Source organism: Mastigoproctus giganteus, chromosome 14 (genome assembly GCF_048544385.1).
Source record: "Mastigoproctus giganteus isolate SK-2022 chromosome 14, ASM4854438v1, whole genome shotgun sequence".
Classification (NCBI taxonomy): domain Eukaryota; kingdom Metazoa; phylum Arthropoda; class Arachnida; order Uropygi; family Thelyphonidae; genus Mastigoproctus; species Mastigoproctus giganteus.
This window is the reverse complement of record NC_143588.1, coordinates 73,086,304-73,106,608: the sequence shown is the minus strand read 5'-3', so window position 1 is coordinate 73,106,608 and position 20,305 is coordinate 73,086,304. Positions and strand designations below refer to the sequence as shown.

Genomic DNA, 20,305 nt, shown 5'->3' with positions numbered 1-20,305 from the left:
AATCACTGCGAAGCAGTGGGCAGAGCTAGACGTACCTATAACTCATTGCTGAAGAACCATAAGTGAGAACCTTGTACTGAGAAGATTAACCGAAAATTCAATTGCATAAAACTATAATTATAATTAATCGATAAAAACAATGATTCAACTCAAATAAAACAGGCATCATAATTCTATGCATCCTTGTGGCGTAAAGAATAAATATAACAATAATAATAAACAGCACAAATGTTTCATCAAATGTCCATTCAGTTTGACGGTAAGGCTATATTAAAAAAAAAAAAAAAAAAAAAAAACGCTCTAAGATAAATCGCAATATCATTTTCAGTTTCACTCTATACTCATATTTATTACCATTTCGAAATATACGCCACCAAAAATTGGTTTGATCACAAGCAAAACGTCTGCCGAATCCAGTTACCTGTGGCATACACCGTAATATACAGAAGTTTTCCTTTTACCATTATGTATGTATAAAGTAATGCGACATTTCACTCAAAGAATGTCATTAGCAGCAAAAGAAGCGTACATAATCGCATAGTAAAACTTAGGGCTAAGTGGAAACAACAGAAATTATTTTCATTTCACGTAGTTTTACGAGTTGGCTCACCAAAACAGCATGAAAATCGCATTGACCATAGATAATATTGACTACAAAATCTCATGAAAATAGCATTTTTGGAACAGAAAAGTAATCATTTCTTCGATGTAAAGTGTCGCCATATAAGAAGCGCTGAGCTAGCTGTAGCAAGGTCAGCAATAAGCGCAGCCTAATCAATAAGATGCGCACCATTCCTATCCAGTGAATTGAAGATTTAAACTCAAGTTTCGTATTTACCGTCAGTTTTGTGCTTGTGTTCTGCTACATTCCCAAATTCCGTTTCCACCTCGAAAACCAATACGCTCAGTTCAATACCTACAGAATAATTCCAAATAAAGTTGTTTTTTTTTTTTTTTGTACCCTAGTGCTGCATTACACGACTCCTATAAAAGTATTACTGTGTTAAATATATAAATATGTTTAGTTAAAAAATTTAGTTTTAGAGATCGGTATATTTTCCACGATGTTTCCGAAATTCAAAAGAAGTGTTATTCAAAGTATGTTATTTTTTATTTTTTTGACTAAAATGCTCATTTACAATCTGTTCTGTTCGGGATAACGAACATTAAGTAAATCTGATGTATGTGTGACAAATGTCAGTAGGATTGTCTTGAATGAAGGAGACGTCCAGCGACGACACTTCTATTGAGTTTACTTAATCACTGGCGACTGCATTCACACTGAATAAACATTAAGCACTACACAAAGTCCAGCGAATGCTGACGTTTTAGTCTTCGAGAAGAAAAATAAAAGAACAAAATTCAGTTAGAATATATACTGTATACAGTATAGCGTGTGTGTATCCTAAGTCGTTTTCCTTATCGAATACCTTGGGTTTGGCACTATCCAAATGGTACGTTATTATTGGATTACTACTACCCAAATGATGGAAGCACAACGACACAAATAAAAATAAATAAACTTGGAGAACAAATGTTAAAATTAAGTTCATGCCCACAGGAACATTACCAAATGTAAACAACACCCAAACGGATTCCAAATATATTTCTGTCTATTATCCGACTTGTACTGACTTAGTTTGGTGCAGACTGAGATCCTAGTACCGGATAATCAAGAGTCTACTATATTCTAAATTCTGAAATTTCCTACAATATTTAATCTGGCGCTTATTTCATTATAGATCTTTCATAATAAATTGTTTTCCAACAGATTGCATTGACTAAAATAGTAATCATGACTGATTTTCTTTCTTTCCCATTTTTCTGCTCTCTAAATATTAAAACGAGTCAATTCTAGAACGAATATACAGGTCACATAAAAATGACAAACTTCTCGATCACTATATGATCTTTCTGCATCTCCAGCCATAAGAATGACGCCAAGAAGTTAAGAGTTTCCAAATTCTTTTTGAATAAGAAACTGGTGCAATTAATATATCATTTATGTCAGTTATTCCTGATTTTCCTAAAGCAACCAACGTTCAAGGACCATATGCGTCGTAAAATAGTCACAATCGACAGATGTTTCCAAAAATCTTTCTAATAAACTAAGAGATTTGTATCGATCTCCCGACAAGTGGGGCAGTTTCTTCATGAAAGACTGCTATGCAATAGGCAGGGAAAGACGAATTTTAATCACTAGCTACGGATTTTTCATATTTCTATCAGGTAACTGAAGTTCGATTTTTACTGGCTTCAATATATTTTTCAGAAGGCAGAGATTTTAAAAAGTGGGCGATGATGTGAAATTTAATATTAAATTCCGATTTGGAGACATCAAAAAAGGTTATTTCATCAATCAGTAGTTTCCATGAGGTACAATCATCTCTCTAAAACACATTACGTTTTGAATTTAAGATGAGGGACAAAAATAAAGTAATTTACTAGGCAGAATGAATTTATTCTTTGAAATGTGCATATTTCCTCATAAAAAGTAGTCGCCATTCACATACTTACTCATCACTTCTAAATATATTGACAATTTATTCATTCATGGAGTTGAGTCTTCATATTATTTCCTATTTGAAAATATCTCATTTTAATATTCTGAATATGATTTTCTACTTGAAAATATCTCATTTTAATATTATTCTGATCCTATATTCATCATATTCCTGAACAGGTAACAGAAATGGAACTTCCAAGCAAAAGGCCTATTCACACAATTCCTGTGCCATCAAATAGAGGTTTCTGTATGGATATCCTTATGTCCATTGAAATGGTACGTTAATTCTGATGATTTTTAATTAAGCAGATTATTCTTAAACAAAAGAAATTTCTTCATTTTTATCACCACATTCGTTTTGTGCAGATTAAAATAAACACCAAGAAAGTCAGTTTTAATTAAAAGGAACTGTGATTTTTTTTTATTTTAATTATATAATTAAAGTTAAATATTAGTTAAAAGAGCATGATTTGCTCTTTATTCCAGTATAGTTCTGGAACGCTCAGAAATGCAAATGACCAAATCACCTGCATAAGCTATTCAATAACAGCATTCAAAGTCTCGAGAGCCACTTATCCAAAACAGAGGCCTCAAAACTGACCCTTGGGGCCTCCCTCTGTTACTGTCGTGCTATGTGTTAAATGCTGAGCTTTAAAAATGATTTTCCTGTTATTAAAACAGCTGCGAATAACCTCGTACAATTGCTGACTACAATTCATCTTAATTAAGAGTTCAGTACATTCTCCCACCATAATGAATCAAAGGCTCCCTCAAAATCTATGAATATTGCGAATACATACATTGCGAATAATTGAAACAGAAGTGTTACAATAATTAATCAAGTCTTATATAGCATTCTCTGCCGATTTCTCTTTCGTAAAACTTTATTGGTTAGTTTCCACCTCTATAATAATGAATTTATATAATAAATTCATCCAAAATTATCCTATAGAAATTGGGCAGAATTGAGCCCAATTTCTATAGGATGCAACTTACTGAAGATTTTCGAAAACTCATCCATCCTGCAATAATCAACCACTGCTTTTCCAATCGGCCTCTCCAACACAGATCCACAACTTCCAGTCTTTTGGATACTCTCTTCAGAATAGAACAAACTATAAGCAACAAATCGCAGACTGATATAATTTCTTTTGATATGAAAAAACTGCACAGATGACTTACATAAAGAGGCACTATTAAACAATATGCAAGAATTCATCAATGGCAATATAGTACAAAATATCTCGTCCCATACTTGGCCTAACTTGAGAGATGGTAACTTCACTTTTTAGAAGAATTTACGACAAAAGAGAAGAAAAACATGCGGCATTTTGGGCAATCCAGCAGGAGTTAATAGACTGCCAAGTGTCCCTAATATGCCAATATAAAAATATCTCACACCCATCCCATACATGCTTCAGAGATCTCTTCCTCTGCACTGGCATATCACCAAGAAAAGATATTTGGCATCAAATATTGGATCTTAAGATGGCTAAAACGACTAAGAGGAACGCCGTCCCCGATCACTATTATATGCTAACGTCGACATAACTCCTTGGAAGCTCCTCGTTCTAGTAAAAAATATCACCATTCCATCGAAATTACTGACCAAAGGAGTTGGGGTTTCTAAAATAAATGATATTGCCACGGGATGAAAGTTAACAACATTGTATGAACAGTATGTTATTATTATTAATATTGCTCTTATATTATTTCTCCCTGATTGGGGTTCCACCTCGTGACAGGTATTGCTAAAAGTACGCAGGGTGGTTGTTGTTATGTCTGGTGTTACTGTTGGTCGAGGAACTCTCTGACTGTCCTACAGGTGTTCAGGACTGCGACTTTCTGGAGTTCCTTGTAGGTGTTCTCTGGGAGACCTATTTTTGCTAGGTTGTTATGTACGCTCTTTGGCACCATACCTGTGGTTGACACGATGATCGGGATGGTCGTTACTTGTTGCATATGCCACATCTCTTTGATCTCTTGTCTTATGTTCGTGTACTTTCTGATTTTTTCCCCATGGGTTTTCTGCAGGTTGCCAGTGTTGGGTACCGCTATGTCAATCAGATAGGTACCCTTTTCCATCTTGTCCACAAGAGTTATATCCGGTCTGATGTGCGGGATTGTCCTATCCGTTATTATGGCGTGGTCCCAGTACAGCTTGTGGATTGGGGTCTCTAGTGCTGCCTGGGGTTCGTACTTTAGTACGGTACACTTTCTTTGATCAACTGGTATTTCCTTGCTAGCTTCTGATGTATTATCCTGGCTACCTGGTCGTGTCTATGAGTGTACTCAGTCTGGGTGATCACTTTGCATCCCGCGGTGGTGTGTTGGATCGTTTCCGAGGCCAGGTGGCATCGTCGACATGTGTCATCGGACACTCCGGGCTCCTTGGCGATATATTTTCTATAGTTCGTGGTGTTGATTACCTGATCTTGGATGGCGAGCATGAATGGGGAGGTGCGTCCCGCTCGTGAGCCATGCATTGGAAGCAATTTTATCTATGTGATCTTGATGAAGATCACTGTAGTGTCTACCATTGAGTGTCTTCTGTGCCCATCTTTCTAGCTTCGTTTGTGCCTCCTGGCTGGGGGGAGACTCCTCGCTAAGGTTGAGTAAGTGTAAGTGTAAGTGTGTTTAGGGTCAAGCGGCACCAGGGGTTCCCCCATCTCCGCGTAGTTTACATTGTGGTGTGTTACAGTACGCTGTAAATGCCAGAGATTTAAAAGTGTGTGGGTCTTGGATCGTTTAATGTCATGTACCGTTGTTCTTCTGGTCGTTTAGCCGCTAAACCCCAATTGGGGCCCAACGTTGCCCCACTTACGCCCCGTGGAAAAAGTAGAAATTATTGTAATTTCTACTTTTATAAGATGCCTTATCGCGCAGGAAATAGGGAGGCATTAAAATGAAAGCACCCACAGTCATATTATTGTTGCATAATACGAAGAGGAAAAAGTTGAATTGTTTAGCAATTAAAAAAAAAGGAAATTTTCATAAGTGGTCTTTACTTTTATTTTTTATTCTCATTACTGTTTCAACTTCGCATAATACGACTTTGACACAAGGAACAGTAACTTGTCTTACTCAGTTAAAAATGGAGACTATTGCTGTTTGCTGCCTAATACATAAATACACTATGCCTTAAATGCATATTATTATTTTGTTAAGTTGGGAACAAATGTATACTAATGCAGTTTTATATATGCATTTATTTAACTCAGTTTAGTTGCATAACTTCCCTAATATTAGGTTATATTAACAATTAGAGTATTAGACCAATTATCACAGCAATTTTGCATAGTTATCTAAACATTTTCAATCTACTAATTCCCATTCATCTATCACACTACTTATTGTTTTGAATTCCAATTCTGGTTTTTAGTCCGCATTGGTTCTTTTAACAAAACATTGAAGTTTACAAAAAGTTTCCAGTTGCACAGTAATATTGAAAATCAAAGTCTTTTTAACTTTAACATTTTTAAACACTAATGAAAAAATACCGTACCTTTGCAGGTTCAACCACAGTATTTGTTAACTGCATTCACGTGAAATTAATGGCACAGACAAAAAGGCACAGAATATGAATATCGCTATACATTCTGATAATACACTGCAAACACAATGTTCCACAGAATACTTATAAACCACTTTCTTCATCATAATAAACGAATTTGCGCGTCTCAACATCACAAAAGCAAACGATCAAAGCAATAATTTTGGAATTAATAGCGCCACCATAAAAAAACGGCACTTTGCCATAAACAAAAAAAAAAAAAAAAAGCTATGTACGTTGTATTTAGAATTTTGAAATAAGCAAGAATAAATAAATAAATAGAGAAATTATCGTGCAAATTACACGAAGTGCAACTATTTTTATTATAATATATTCTTAATATATTATATATTATTATTATATAGTATGAATCAGAGCTGTAATGCTCAATATTGAGCATTATATATTGAGGTAAAACTCTTATTATTTTACAAATAGTATTATTATATATACATAGAGCATAATTATTTATAAGAAGCGACATATAGCAGAACTAAATGAACCATAATGAATAAAAATGGTATTATTTATGAGTTTATTAAGTAATCACTCTGAAAACTACTCAACGGAAATGTTTAATAACAATTTTGGTTTACGAGATTGAGTCAAATAAAAAAGATCACTTTTTACCAATAATTGGTTTTCATTTTCAAAAAAAACTTTAGACACTTATTCCAAATGGAATAAGTTATATGGTATTGTAGTTATACACCAGATTATTATACCTATACCTTGACCAGAAAAATATTTTGGTTGCCATTGACAACATTGTTTGATGGCTCTACTTTTCATCGTCCGTGTGGAATCATCGTTCTGCCAGATCAGTTTTCAGTCTTTCAGAAACATAAAATTCACGTATGCTGGTATAAGCATACCCATGACTGACATCCAGCCACCCCCGGCCAAATTCCCAACTGTCATACACAGATCCACTCTGATGATGTTGTCCGCCACGATAACATTTTCTTCTGTGGCATAGTATGAGCTTCACCTGAATGAAAGTCGTTGCTTGAAAAAATTATGCTTGTTGTGGGGTTTTTAGGCTCATCAGCAATGCAGGCCATATTGCGCCGTATATAATATGTCTGTAAATTGCTTGTGTTCTGTGGTCAGTTTGCTGTTTGCTGAAAAAAAACCAGATTTTCCGGGAAAAAAATTATGCTACCCTCTCCTGAGATCGACTAACTCAGCCAAACTGTGAAAAATACCCACAAAAATTCCTCGCGCATTGTCGACATTCGAACTCAGGTATTTTCCACCCGGTGTGACATAAATTTATTCAGTTTAATAAAAGGGAAAAAATCCTCTTAAATTGCATGTTTGTCATTTTTTAAAATTAAATCGGTGTGCAGTGTGATAACATTTATGTTCCCTTTGTTAGTTCACTATCAATAAACTGTTTCAATCAAAAAACTATAAGATGATTTTACCATTATAATTATTATACAGTAACCTATTTTTCCTTTCAGTTTTGGGAATCATTTTCTCAAATATTTGGCCCACCTTATAGGAAAATCACTGTGTGTCTTTTATTAATCTGGACATCAACCTCATTTGGGTATGTATATATATATATATATATATATATATATATATATATTTATTTATTTTTATTTTTTAGATTTAGCATGTAACAAAAAATTCCTTGCGGCGTTCATGTGGAAGTTTATTGTTCAGTCCATTAAAACAACAACTTTTATTTTTTTATAAGTTCTTCTTACACGCACTTCTTTAGCATGGATATTTCTTTTGACTGGTTTTATTTTATTTTATTTGTTCCAACCAAGAAATGGAACAAATTGCTAAACCGTACATTTAACGTATCATAAAAATAAAGTGAAAATGTAACCAGATATATTAGCGAGGTCTGTACTCTCACTTTGGATAAAAGGCAACAAGAAATGTTCAGGTAAGATTAGCGTTAGTATAAACATAAAAACATTTCACAGTTAGGGAATGAACCTAATTGCTAAATACAAAAATGAATAGTCATACAACTATTCGTTTTTGTATTTCGTCTATCCATTTGATTTTATGTATAAATTCTCATTTTAGGTATAAATTTTCCTGAAAGTATTCAGGTAGTCTTATGGAGAAACACTGAATTATACATATATCAAAAGTTTTGCGTACCTTTAACTCTTAATAATGATCCCCGGTTTGCTCTACACAGAAAAGTGATAAAAGTTGCTGAGCTATATTACAACGTAGACGTTGAAATAATTCGAAAATTGTACGGATTACTATGTAATTTTGTTATATGTTTAATTGGAAGTTTTTCTTCCGTTCACCGCTTAGCTTCTCACATAGATTTGCATACAGTCTTTTTCACAATGTGGCTGAGTTAATTAGTCTCAGGCGAGAGTAGCTTGATGTGTCCCCCTCTCCCCGGAAGCTCGGATTTTTCGTCCAGAAAACAGTAACTCGACCACAGAACACACGCAGTTTATATTATATATGGCATGGCGCAACATGGCTGAGTTGCTGACGCGCATAAAACCCAACAACAACAACAACAACAACAACCTTATTATTCATTATTCACTAGTTTGACATAAGTTTGCTGCTTGTTGTAGGGTTTTAGGCGGATCAGCAGCTTAGACCATATTGCGCCGCACATAATGTCTGTAAATTGCGTGTGTTCTTATTATTATCATTATTAGCTATATGGTGCAAGGAAGCCTAAGGCTTATGCTGCACCAGCCAAAAAAAAATTTCCAAGTTACCCTGAGAGAGAAAGAGTGTGAGAGACAAAAATAGAAGGGAATCAGCAAAAAAGAGAAGAATGATGATATCCAGCTCAGGACCCTGGGTGTGCCAAGCCCATACACACCAGATGTGAGCCCCTGCTTTGCTGTTTGCTGGACGAAAAACCCGAGTTTCCAGGAAGAAAAAACCATGATACCCTAGCCTGAGGTTGACTAACTCAGCCACGTTGTGAAAAAGACCCATAAAATTGTGCTACCCACGAGAGCCATAAGTTTGTTAATAGAGGCCATGTGTCGCCTAATGAAAAACCAATATGTTTCGAAACAGCTCTCACAGATGGCCTCGAATTTTAAATAAATAGTGGATTCACCTTTTTTTGATAATGCTATTCGTATTAAAACGATATTATCAATTTAGGATGATTCGTTGATACGATGCCTTCTGCGATAATATGATAACGCCCAAGCCTCCAAGACTAAAATTCAATTTTTGGCACTAGAAGAAGCAAAGTGATTCTCAAGACAGTGATTCCCAAGGCTGAGTATAGATTTCAAATTGTGCATAAAATTTTCGAATGCGTATAGCTTTCATAAAGTCGAAACAGCCTTTAATATATCCCTATATATATTTTTAAATATGTAATTAATATATTCCGATTTTAAAACATCCATTTACTGAAATGTGAAAAGGTTGTTGCTAATATTTAAAATTAAACATTTTAGAATTACATTTTGATTTTGGTGAGCACTGGTTCTTGTTCTCTCTGTCTTGCCCTTGCTTATAAATATTGAAAACTGTAGACTGTAACCTAAAATCTCCTCAATTATTTTACAGGTTCTACGGGTTATCTATTTGGTTTCCAGAATATGCCAATCGACTGGACAACGATCACTACAACAGCAGAGCGGTAAAGAAAGTCAGTCTCCATATACGTGATACAACCTACAACAGCAGCCTGGAGAATACTCACTTCTACAACAGTATGTTTACTCATGTGAAATTCTGGCGTATGTTGTTAAACCACTGCTCCTTTCATAATTGCACTTTCACCAACTGCACGTTCAGCGACGTCAGATCTAGTAGAACCTTCTTCAGCGAATCAAATTTTTATCATGTCACCTTCCTTGATACTGACTTTCATGAATACAAATTTGAGCGATGCAAATTAACCAACTGTAATTTTTTGAGCACAAAAGGAGGATGTGATATTGACTTTGATATCAATTTCAAACTGTCCGAACTCTTTCTGGAGAATCTCATAGCCCAGCTTGCAATAATACCAGGTACAGTGATATCATCTTTCATCCTGGATCACGTTGGTCGTGTTAAAACTATGGGTATGTATCTGCAAAAGAGTTATTGGTATCTTAATACAAAAGTGTGCAAAAGTAATGTCATTAATTTTATGAGCTGATGATTACATAAAGCAGTGAAATTTTTCTCATTCGAATTGTTTTTGAGTTTCCAAGTTGTTCTTTAGTGACAAAATTATGAACTACATTACAATTCACAAAACAGGGTTGGAAAATAAACTGTTTTCTATCTGTAATATCTACTTGAAACCAGAATATAGTTCAGTTTATAATTCCAAGTCTAAAATAAACTACATGAAAACAGTACAGTTTTCATAGTGTGTACAATACTATGTATACAGGGTGTTTCAGTTAAACGTTTCAGAACTTCTAAGAGGGGTAGGGTACATCCTGACAACTCGAAATCATATAGCAATGTGGGGGCGGAAATGCTTTCCTGAAGCGGTCTTGTACACAGAAGCACCATAAAAAGAAAAGAGACCGTAAGTGAGAAATCGTTTTAATAATACATGAAAAGAAGCAAAAGGTACATGGATTAAAGTAAGTGTTCGAAGTTTCTTCAACCTCGTATTGCTTTCGCACAGTGGTACCTTGGAAAATGTGCTACAAATCCCCTTTTTCCTGCTGAAGTGTTGTTTTCCGATGAGGCATCCTTCACAAGGGAAGGAATTTTCAACACGCATAACGACCAAATCTGGGCGGTCGAGAACCTGCATGCAATACGACGTCGTGCAGCACAGATTCGATTTTCGGTCATTGTATGGGCCGGTATTATGGGAGATCACCTCATCGGACCTTACCTGTTACCGTGTCATCTAACCGGACCTATCTACTTGATCTTTCTGCAGCAAGTATTGCCACAACTTTTGAGAGATGAACAGATTTCTGCATCGACGCAACAGACAATGTGGTTCCAACACGATGGAGCCCCTGCCCATTATAGCGGAGATGTTCGTAACTACCTGGATGTCACATTTGGTCAACAGTGGATCGGACGTGGTGGTCCCGTGCGTTGGCCTGCTCGGTCACCCGACCTATCATGTCTTGATTTTTATTTCTGGGGTCATATGAAATCGCTAGTTTATGACACCCCTGTTGACAATGCTGAGGAGCTGGTTGCAAGAATCGCAGTAGCTGCCGAAGAAATTCGAAATTCGCCTGGAATATTCCAGAATGTTCGGATGTCCATGCGTCGGAGATGTGAGGCGTGCATTGTAGCCCGTGGAAGAAACTTCGAACACTTACTTTAATCCATGTACCTTTTGCTTCTTTTCATGTATTATTAAAACGATTTCTCACTTACGGTCTCTTTTCTTTTTATGGTGCTTCTGTGTACAACACCGCTTCAGGAAAGCATTTCCGACCCCACATTGCTATATGATTTCGAGATGTCAGGATGTACCCTACCCCTCTTAGAAGTTCTGAAACGTTTAACTGAAACACCCTGTATAGTGAAAGTTTATGACTAGTTTTGAACTCTAAGTAGTGCAGTACTTTAAAATTGATTGCCGTTACGAAGTACTTAATTTTCAATCTGTACGCATTAAAAATGACACTCCATCTTGTTGAACAAAGATGGCAAGCTAGTTAATTTAGTACAATTGGTAAGTTTAATTTGTTTATATTTTAGGTGTCTCATTTTTCATGGCAAGTGTAAGCACTTTATTTCTTTGGATGGTACAGAGTCGTACTTCAGTGATAGCGTTCGAAGCAATCTTTAATTTTGTTGCAGTAGCAGGCTGGAATGCTTTAGATGTCATCACAACTGAAACATATCCTGTTACTGTTAGGTAAGACATTTTTTTTATCACTACTGTAATTATATTTTTACTCAAAATATGTCACTTTAATAAAGAGCGGGAATAACTTCTTACCACATTATGATTGTTATGGAAAACATATGAAAGGAATATTACAAGAATTTAGTGAACAAAATGCCTTTATTAAATAAATAATATACGATGTAATTTGATTAAATTAAAATATAAATTAAGCGTGGTATAATCAATTAATACTGAGCTGGGTATCATCATTTGTTCTTTCTTCTACTTTTCCTTCTACTTTTGGCTCTCTCTCTCAGGGTAACTCAAGGAATGTTTTTTTTTTTTTTTTTTTTGGCTGTTGCAGCATAAGCCTCAAGCTTCCTTGCGACATATAATAATAATAATAATACAATACAATACAATACAATTTTATTTATCAAGAGAATTCGTTTACAATAAATGAACTTGTTAAGAAAAGTAAATTTCTTGACAAGTTGTAGTTCTTCCTTTACAAGTTTTGTACAAATTTGTTATCTTACAGAAAAGACTATGAAGTCATTACACATAGCATATTCCACACTGTAAACAGAGGTAGTTGATCTGCATATCAATTCTAATCTACTGTGTCATTGAGTATCAAGAATTTTCTTATTAGGAATTTTAATTTGGAGATGGGATAACTCCTCCTGAGCCTGAAATCAATGCTAGCCAACAAGTTGTTTATTATATTCATTGTGTGCCTATCTCCAAATCTATTTAGTATCCTAGGGTGAGGCAAAGTAACTGCTTTTGGGTTCCTTAAATTATGTGAGACATTTCTTTGCAGATTCGACTCTTCAAAAATAGTGTTAAGATTTTTTTAAGAATAGATTTAACTTCAGTTTTTGAATTGGATACAATATTTTATGTTTCAACAAAAATTGCCTTCTCTTATTCAGGTCATTCCAAGAGTTTGTCCCCATTAAAAGTTTCAGAATCCTATTCATTAAGTTGTCTATTGCCCTTATTTCTGTTTTATTTGCTCGTGCCCATATATTTACTAAATAATTGAGTTGGGAGTCCACTAATGCATAATATAAGGTTACTTTTGTTCTAAGATTTAACTTATTCTTAATGTAGTAGAAAAAGTACACATAAAATCTAATTTTTTTGTACAAGTTTGTTATATGCATTATCCAACTTAGACTGTAGTCGATCCATAACCCAAGGTAACAATGATTTGAGACTTCTTCCACAGTTAGACATTCGCAATTCTGGAAATTCTGTTCATGTAGGCAATCATGTTTGTGCAATTTGATAGAGGGTTGAATGTCCAAGGTTTGATGAGGAGGCCTTATTACCAAAAATTTAGTTTTTTCAAAGCTGAGTGCTAATTTATTATCGTGCAGCCAAGATTGTAAATGTATTGCATCCTGTTGTAAATCATTCGCCATTTTTGTTAGGTCCTTTCCTATTGTATATAAGATTATATCATCTGCATAAATTTTTATAGAGTTCTTAATTACTTCGAATATGTCATTTATATAGATGTTGAACATGATTGGCCCAGCATGAGTGCCCTGAGGTACTCCTCTCTTTACATTATAAGATTTCCCCTTTGTATTTTCTACTTCTACTGTTATTTTTCTCTTGGTTAAATAATTTGCTAGTAGTTGATTGAGTCTTCCCCTTATACCATATTTCAGTAATTTCTGTTGCAATATTGGGATATCAATTAGGTCATATGCTTTGGTCAAATCTATAAATAAAATCAATATGCAGTTATTGTTGTTTAAATGTAAGTTTAGAGAGTCTATTAAGTTCTCTAATAATGTCTGTGTGCTCTTGCCCTTCTGATATGAGAATAGAGAGTTGTTTAACAGTCCATATTGATGTAAATATTTGCTTATATGGGAAAATATATAATTTTCTATTATCTTATTTAAAACTGACTGTATTGTTATTGGTCTGTAGTTGCAAAAGTCATCTGGTGGTCCCTTTTTATATATAGGAATTATCTTAAATGACAGTAAGTTTGTAGGATAGCTTCCCGACTCTAACATCCGTGCTATTAGCTCTCCCAAGAGAACAGAGAACTGTTCTTTGTTTCTCTTTACCTCGGTTACTGTAATACAGTCCAGTCCATAAGATTTCTTGTTCTTTAATTGTTCTATAATTTTAAGAATCTCAGTATAATGTGGAGCTAAGACTACACAAGAGTTCATTATCTGAGGAAGCCTATCTTGTTGAGTAAAGGAATTTTGGCAATAATGTATTAAATATCTGTTGAGATCTAATACAGCTTTGGCAAACCTATTTGCAGCCTCATATTGTTTGTTTGCACCAGAAATCTGTTCTACTAGTGTTTTAATTTGGTTTCCCCTTGACCTTTTCTTCCTTGTACTTAACATGTTATTTATAATGCTCCATTTATCCTTTTGTGTTATCTGCTTATCCATGAAAAGATGATTGTAATAAGTGTTTTTTTGCTTTTTTATCATACCTGTCACTTTATTTCTGAGTGTTTTATAATTGTAATAATAATAATAATAATAATACTGTCTCATATTAAACAGATGCAACAAAAAATTAATACTTCAGAGGCTCCATCTGCTAAGTGCAACGAGCCGATTAAATTAAAACTATAATATTTAAAACTGTAAAAATAAAATCAAAATTAATAAATAAGAGCCAGTAGTTACCCAGGGAAGCACGAGGGCAAGGGAACCTACAAAGATAAGGCTCATATGCTGCCTGAAATATCGCAAGGAAAGCCCAACCCTGCACTGCCCATAAACAGACACTGACACCTAAGAGAAAAAATCGGGAAATTGAATGGTGGATGCTCTGATCAAGTTGTTCCTTTGGCTCTCCAAAACCTTTTGTGTTAATTTTCTCTTAGGTTCGCTTATGGGCAGTGTTATTTCAGAGATAAGTTGTGGCTTATCTCTGCTACTCAGGGGAAGATTTTGCCTGTTTGCTGGACGAAAAACTTGAGTTTCTGGGAATTAAAACATGTAGACCTAGCCCGAGATCGACTAACTCTGTCAGATTGTAAGAAAAGCCCATAAAAATTCTTCGCCTCATTAATGGGATTCGAACCTAGCCATTTCCCACCTGGTGAAGGGAATACAGTGATTATATCCATTGTGTTGTCTGCGAAAGCTCTAATGGGATGAACAGCCACAAAGTTCCTTTGGGTGTGTGTATGGGGGGGGGGGGAAGCTCCAAAGTAACTAATGTATGAAAAACCTGAGTTTTCGGGAGGAAAACTTTATACGACTCTTTCCTGAGACCGATTAAATCAACCTCATTGTGGAAAAAAAAAAAAAAAAAGGATAAAAATTCCTTGTGACATTGACGGAATTCGAACCCGAGCATTTTCTAGACAGAAAATTGATATCTTCACAGTCAACAAAAATAATAATATCTTTCTTAACAAAAATGTATTAATTGCTTCTTTCTTATGCAAAAACTAGATTGCGTAGAAGAAGCATGTTTTTACAGACTGCTTTACGATAAATGACTGATACTGAAACAGTCCATAGTCACTTAACTCGAGGATGTCTCGGAAGAGAAATTTATCTGTTGCTGTGAAATAGTGAACGACAGAAAGGATGGAAGTCGGCCAGTCACTTGCAGAGATCACCGAAACGTCATTTGCAGACGCTGACAGAGAGTCCAGAGCTGTAGGGGCGTTTGTGACAATTTACGTGAAAACAACTTATGTAGCAGTTCTACCCAATAGAGCCTTCGTAGGTAACGCAGTGGATATAATCACTGTATTCCCCGCACCAGGTGAAAATGGCTGGATTCGAACCCCATTAATTACTCGAGGAATTTTTATGGGCTTTTCTTACAATGTGACCGAGTTAGTCGATTTCGGGCTAGGATTGCATGTTTTTATTCCCAGAAACTCAAGTTTTTCGTCCAGCAAACAGGCAAATCGACCACAGAATACGCTCAATTTATAAACACAATACAGGGTGTTTCAAAAATGATGGTCAATAATTTAAAGGTGAAAAGTACAAACTAAAATAACCAAAAAAGTCCCAGTGAACATCGGGCCGCAAATGAACCGTTTTCGAGATAATGCACATTTTCTGATAAGATCTGCCACTGACCATTGGAGCACTAGTTTAGCTAAAAGCTGTGAATCCTTTGCTAAGGGTGGTTTTATTAAACATAAGATAATACAGTGCACTGTCGTTGGCTTTACCATACATGAAGTGCATGTCGGCTTACTCTTCATTGCTGTAACCTCTCTCCATGTTGACTATTCTTTGACAAGTACTAGTATGCCTGCTACGTCTCAGCGCATTGAGAGAGGAAAAACGGAGAGAATGAGCATAACCTAAACAAACAAGTCAGTGGTGGATCCCAACTCTGTACAGTTCACCTTATCAGTGCTGGATCCCAACTAGAAATGTGCACTATCTCGAAAATGATTCACTTAAGGACCCATGTTTACTAGACTTTTTTGCATATTGTAGCCTGTACAGTTCACCTTTAAATGTGGGTGTTTCAAAAGTGACCATCACTTTTGAAACACCCTGTATAATCTTCTGAATTCCACAAGAATAAGTGAGAGGTCTAACAGTTAATCACTCTTTGAATGAATCAGTTTTCGGAGGTCTAATCTGCAGTTATTCCCTCTCAATTTAAACTATGCTTGTATATATATATATATATATCCTTGTATAAGTCACTTAACTAAGCGTAAAAATTTCTTCGGCATTTAGCTTACTGAGATCGTTTAAAGTCTTTAACGCTTTGTTAAGGTCCACCGCATGTGACTGGTTGGTTTCCAAAATTAAAAGCAAGAGATAACATATCCAGGTCCATATTAATGCTGTAATCAAAAAATGTTAGAAATGCATTCCAATTCACGTTTTGTATATAACACTAGCAAAAAAGAAACACAAAGCAGTTCCCAATAAAATCTTAGATATATACGAATTTTTAAAAACAAAAGAGGTTTAATATGAAAAATTAAAACAATAAAACACTAGCCTACTCCATTTTTTCTCCTGGATCTGAACAATACGTTCGTTTATTGGCTGAGCAGAGCTGTTCAGAATAAGGATAGAGATATGCTGTCTGTAAATTAATAAACTGGGTTTTCTATGGTAAAATTCCTATGGTATTGGCTGAATAGAGCTGTTCAGGTATAGTTTTCTACGGTATTGGCTGAATAGAGCTGTTCAGGGATGGTTTTCTACGGTATTGGCTGAATAGAGATGTTCAGGTATGGTTTTCTACAGTATTGGCTGAATAGAGCTGTTCAGGATACGAATAGAGATACGGGCAGAGATATTATCTGTAAATAAGTGAAACTGGGCTTTATATTTTGTTTGCTTGTTTTGCGAGACGAAAATCCACGTCTTCATGGAGTTAAAACCAGGCAACTTGACAACTTCCCAAAGATTTACTAACTCGGCCTCGTTTTGAGAAAAAAAAAAAAAAAAAAAAAGCCAATAAAAGTTCCTACCGTTTTAACTGGAAGTATTTCTCAATTTCGGCTGGCGACAGAATCAAACCCTGGCCTTTTTCACACGGTGTCAGAGAGTAATGACAATGTCCACCTTATCTGGAGGACTCTATTCATGCTGGCGGATTTTTCGAACAGCAAAACAGGCAAATTGACTTGAGAATATACTCGATTTAAGGACATAATACACATTGGCAGATGAATTAGTTTTCGGACGGCCCTAATATGACACTTTACTTTAATAGCAGACATTATATCCTTCCCAATTATATAAGTTTATCTCGAAAGCATCTTATCATAATTCGCTACAGCCCTGGACGTGCCTGAATACCTGTATTTAACATAAAAAAAAAAAAAGAAAACTGATTATTATTTGTAAAATAATATTTAAAAGCAACGTCGATCTTATTTATATAACAATTCACTTTCTAATGCTTTTAAGTATAGTAATTGTTTTTTATGTCATCATTGATATATAAAATTTACCTTTTTTGTATAATTTCTTTTAATTAGAATTTCATTTTGATCATCTTTCAGAACCACAAGTTATGGATTTTTAAGTGCTATTAGCCGACTCGCTGCAATATTAGGAAATTTCACCTTTGGAAACCTTATCACCACCAGCAAAACCGCCCCAATCTTTACATCGGCATTAGTGCTCCTTATAGGGGCAGTAGCGTCATTCAAAGTAACAGAAACAAGAGAATTTCTAATGTAAAATATTAATAATATTCCACATGCAGGATGTTTACAGCCGGGGGAAAATTAACCCTGTGATATTTTTTTATTATTGATCATTGCTTCATAGCACTATAGTGGAACAAAATTTCTTGCTGATTTCAAGGATGGACTCATATTCAAAGCTTCATAAATAAACCTCATTTGCTGTATTTCTTTCACACTTTGGAGAACTTTCACTTTTTCTTGGAGAAAATCACTTTTGATAAACGTATCTACTCAATGCTATAGTGTTTCGTGACATTTCAAATGCAAATGCTTAGTATTAGCTTTTCAATTGGATGATTAAATTAAACATTTTTTCTTTTTACTGACCATAACACAATTCTTTTGAAACTTGATAAAATGCTTTACGCAAACACAATTAGAAACATTAAAAAAAAAAAAACCATTTGTAATTTCGTGGATATTTTAGGTGTAGCTAAATGCAGAAGATAAACTTTTATTAACGTATTGAAAGTTCCATTTCTAATAATGACTTTTTAAGTAATTTGATAATCACGAAACATTTTATATCAGTTATCCTTAAAAAAATCCTTTAGGACCGCATTGGTAAACGCCTTCCACAAATCAGGAAATAAATGCAATTGATGATAAAAACGCACACTACACCTACTATAGTCCATTTATATGTCTTTCTTCGGTTCTTTCTAGTCAAATTTCACATGTTTCACAAAGGGATAGGTAAACATTTCGAACCATAACACTTATGCAACTTTACATTCTTTCTGTAACTTATTTCGGAAGGTCATTAATTTTGTTATATCATTTGATACATTTACTTAATAGAATAAAGGCAAGATCAGAATTAAGAAAAGTTCGTTACTTCATAATTGATGTAAAGGGAATTTTTGATTGCGAAATATGGAAGGTATTATTTTCCCTTGTTCAATTACTATTAATTTTAATGAGAAGAACTTTTCATAAATTTTTTTTATTATGATTCTGAGGACGGCTATATTAACCAGTTTTTGTGATTATTATACGTTGCATTTATGCTGAACTTTTAGCAAATCATATAACTATTGCATCTGGAAATGTTACGAAGCATTCACTGATAATGTAAGGGCTATTCATTTTAACCCAGTATTTTAGATTTAAACATGGCGCTTTTTGGTTAAAAGGTTTTGAAGGTTTTTAATTATCTTCGTCTGCAGTAGGAAAAAAAAAATTGTTGTAAGAAAAACACAATCTGTGAAAGTCATATTTTCCGACATAAACAAGGAAAGAAGCCGCAAAAATAATTTTTAATCTGTCCAAAGAAAGCTATTGTATAGTAGATACAACCTTCCTGGACAAATATTACAAATTTTATAGCTGCTTCGGACCTGTTATGTGTAACGGATATGAAGTTTGTTTTCATTTAGTTATAAACGAAACCAAAATTCTAGAACCATCACTCGATTTAGTGAATAGGTGAACGTATGCTGTTATAAATAAGAACCATAATCCAAAAACATTCCTCATAACTGATATGCAAAGCTGCCTAGAATTTATGTATATACAACGTTAGTATATATTTTGTATTGATTTAGTGTTAGTGGATATATTTAAGGGGAAACTGTATGTCTTAATAATATTGTCTGTATTGTTGAATTATGTTAATGTAACTTTCTGTTCACTTTAATTTCTAATTATATCCAATGTCTCGATGTGACCTTTTGATGTGCACTTTAACCATTTTATTATTTTGTTATGTTATATGTATTGTATATGTTTCATACAGTTTGATATCGACAAGCACTAGGCATATCTCACAACATAATCAAACATTACTGAATATTTTCTGTACAAAGGTACTTGTGATTGAGAATCATGGTGAGTACAACTGCCAGAGTGAATGTCGCATTAATCTAGAAACATGTAGAAAAGTACGAACATAATCAGAAATCTTTCTTGAGAAATTTGGGCTATCCTTTCTTCAGCATGCTTCTCATGCGCAGGAGGATGGCATACGAGATAATTATGAGATATACCCTAAAGAACGATAGTATAGATTTCTCAAAAGCATCATGATTGTATTTCTATAGTTATTAATAGTTGAGTTAAATATATTATGTATATTTAGCCGCGTCTTCGACCCATTTAACTGCTTTTAATCAAGTGAACCATCAGTTATTTTAAGAGGAATCCATAACATTAAAATTATATTCAAATAGGCTGCTAGCCATTGGATATCCTGCTAAATATAATATTAAACAGCAAAGCTTCTTTTAAGATGACTCACTTCTGAGAGCTTAGTCACTTTTAAAG

The 20,305-nt window shown here is 34.6% G+C and overlaps 1 protein-coding gene across 2 annotated transcripts in view; it reads left to right on the top strand.

Annotated features, from left to right (window-relative positions):
* Positions 1-18,115, top strand: part of LOC150075240 (synaptic vesicle glycoprotein 2C-like) — a 212,684-nt gene extending 194,569 nt beyond the window's left edge. For both annotated transcript variants that reach the window (XM_090388690.1, XM_090388691.1), the window contains exons 8-12: positions 2,684-2,782; positions 7,529-7,617; positions 9,603-10,105; positions 11,712-11,871; positions 17,852-18,115. In XM_090388690.1, the coding sequence (XP_090244816.1) occupies positions 2,684-2,782; positions 7,529-7,617; positions 9,603-10,105; positions 11,712-11,871; positions 17,852-18,032 (1,032 nt within the window). In that variant the 3' untranslated portion in view covers positions 18,033-18,115. The remainder of the gene's footprint in view (positions 1-2,683; positions 2,783-7,528; positions 7,618-9,602; positions 10,106-11,711; positions 11,872-17,851) is intronic.
* Positions 18,116-20,305: the final 2,190 nt, after the last annotated feature.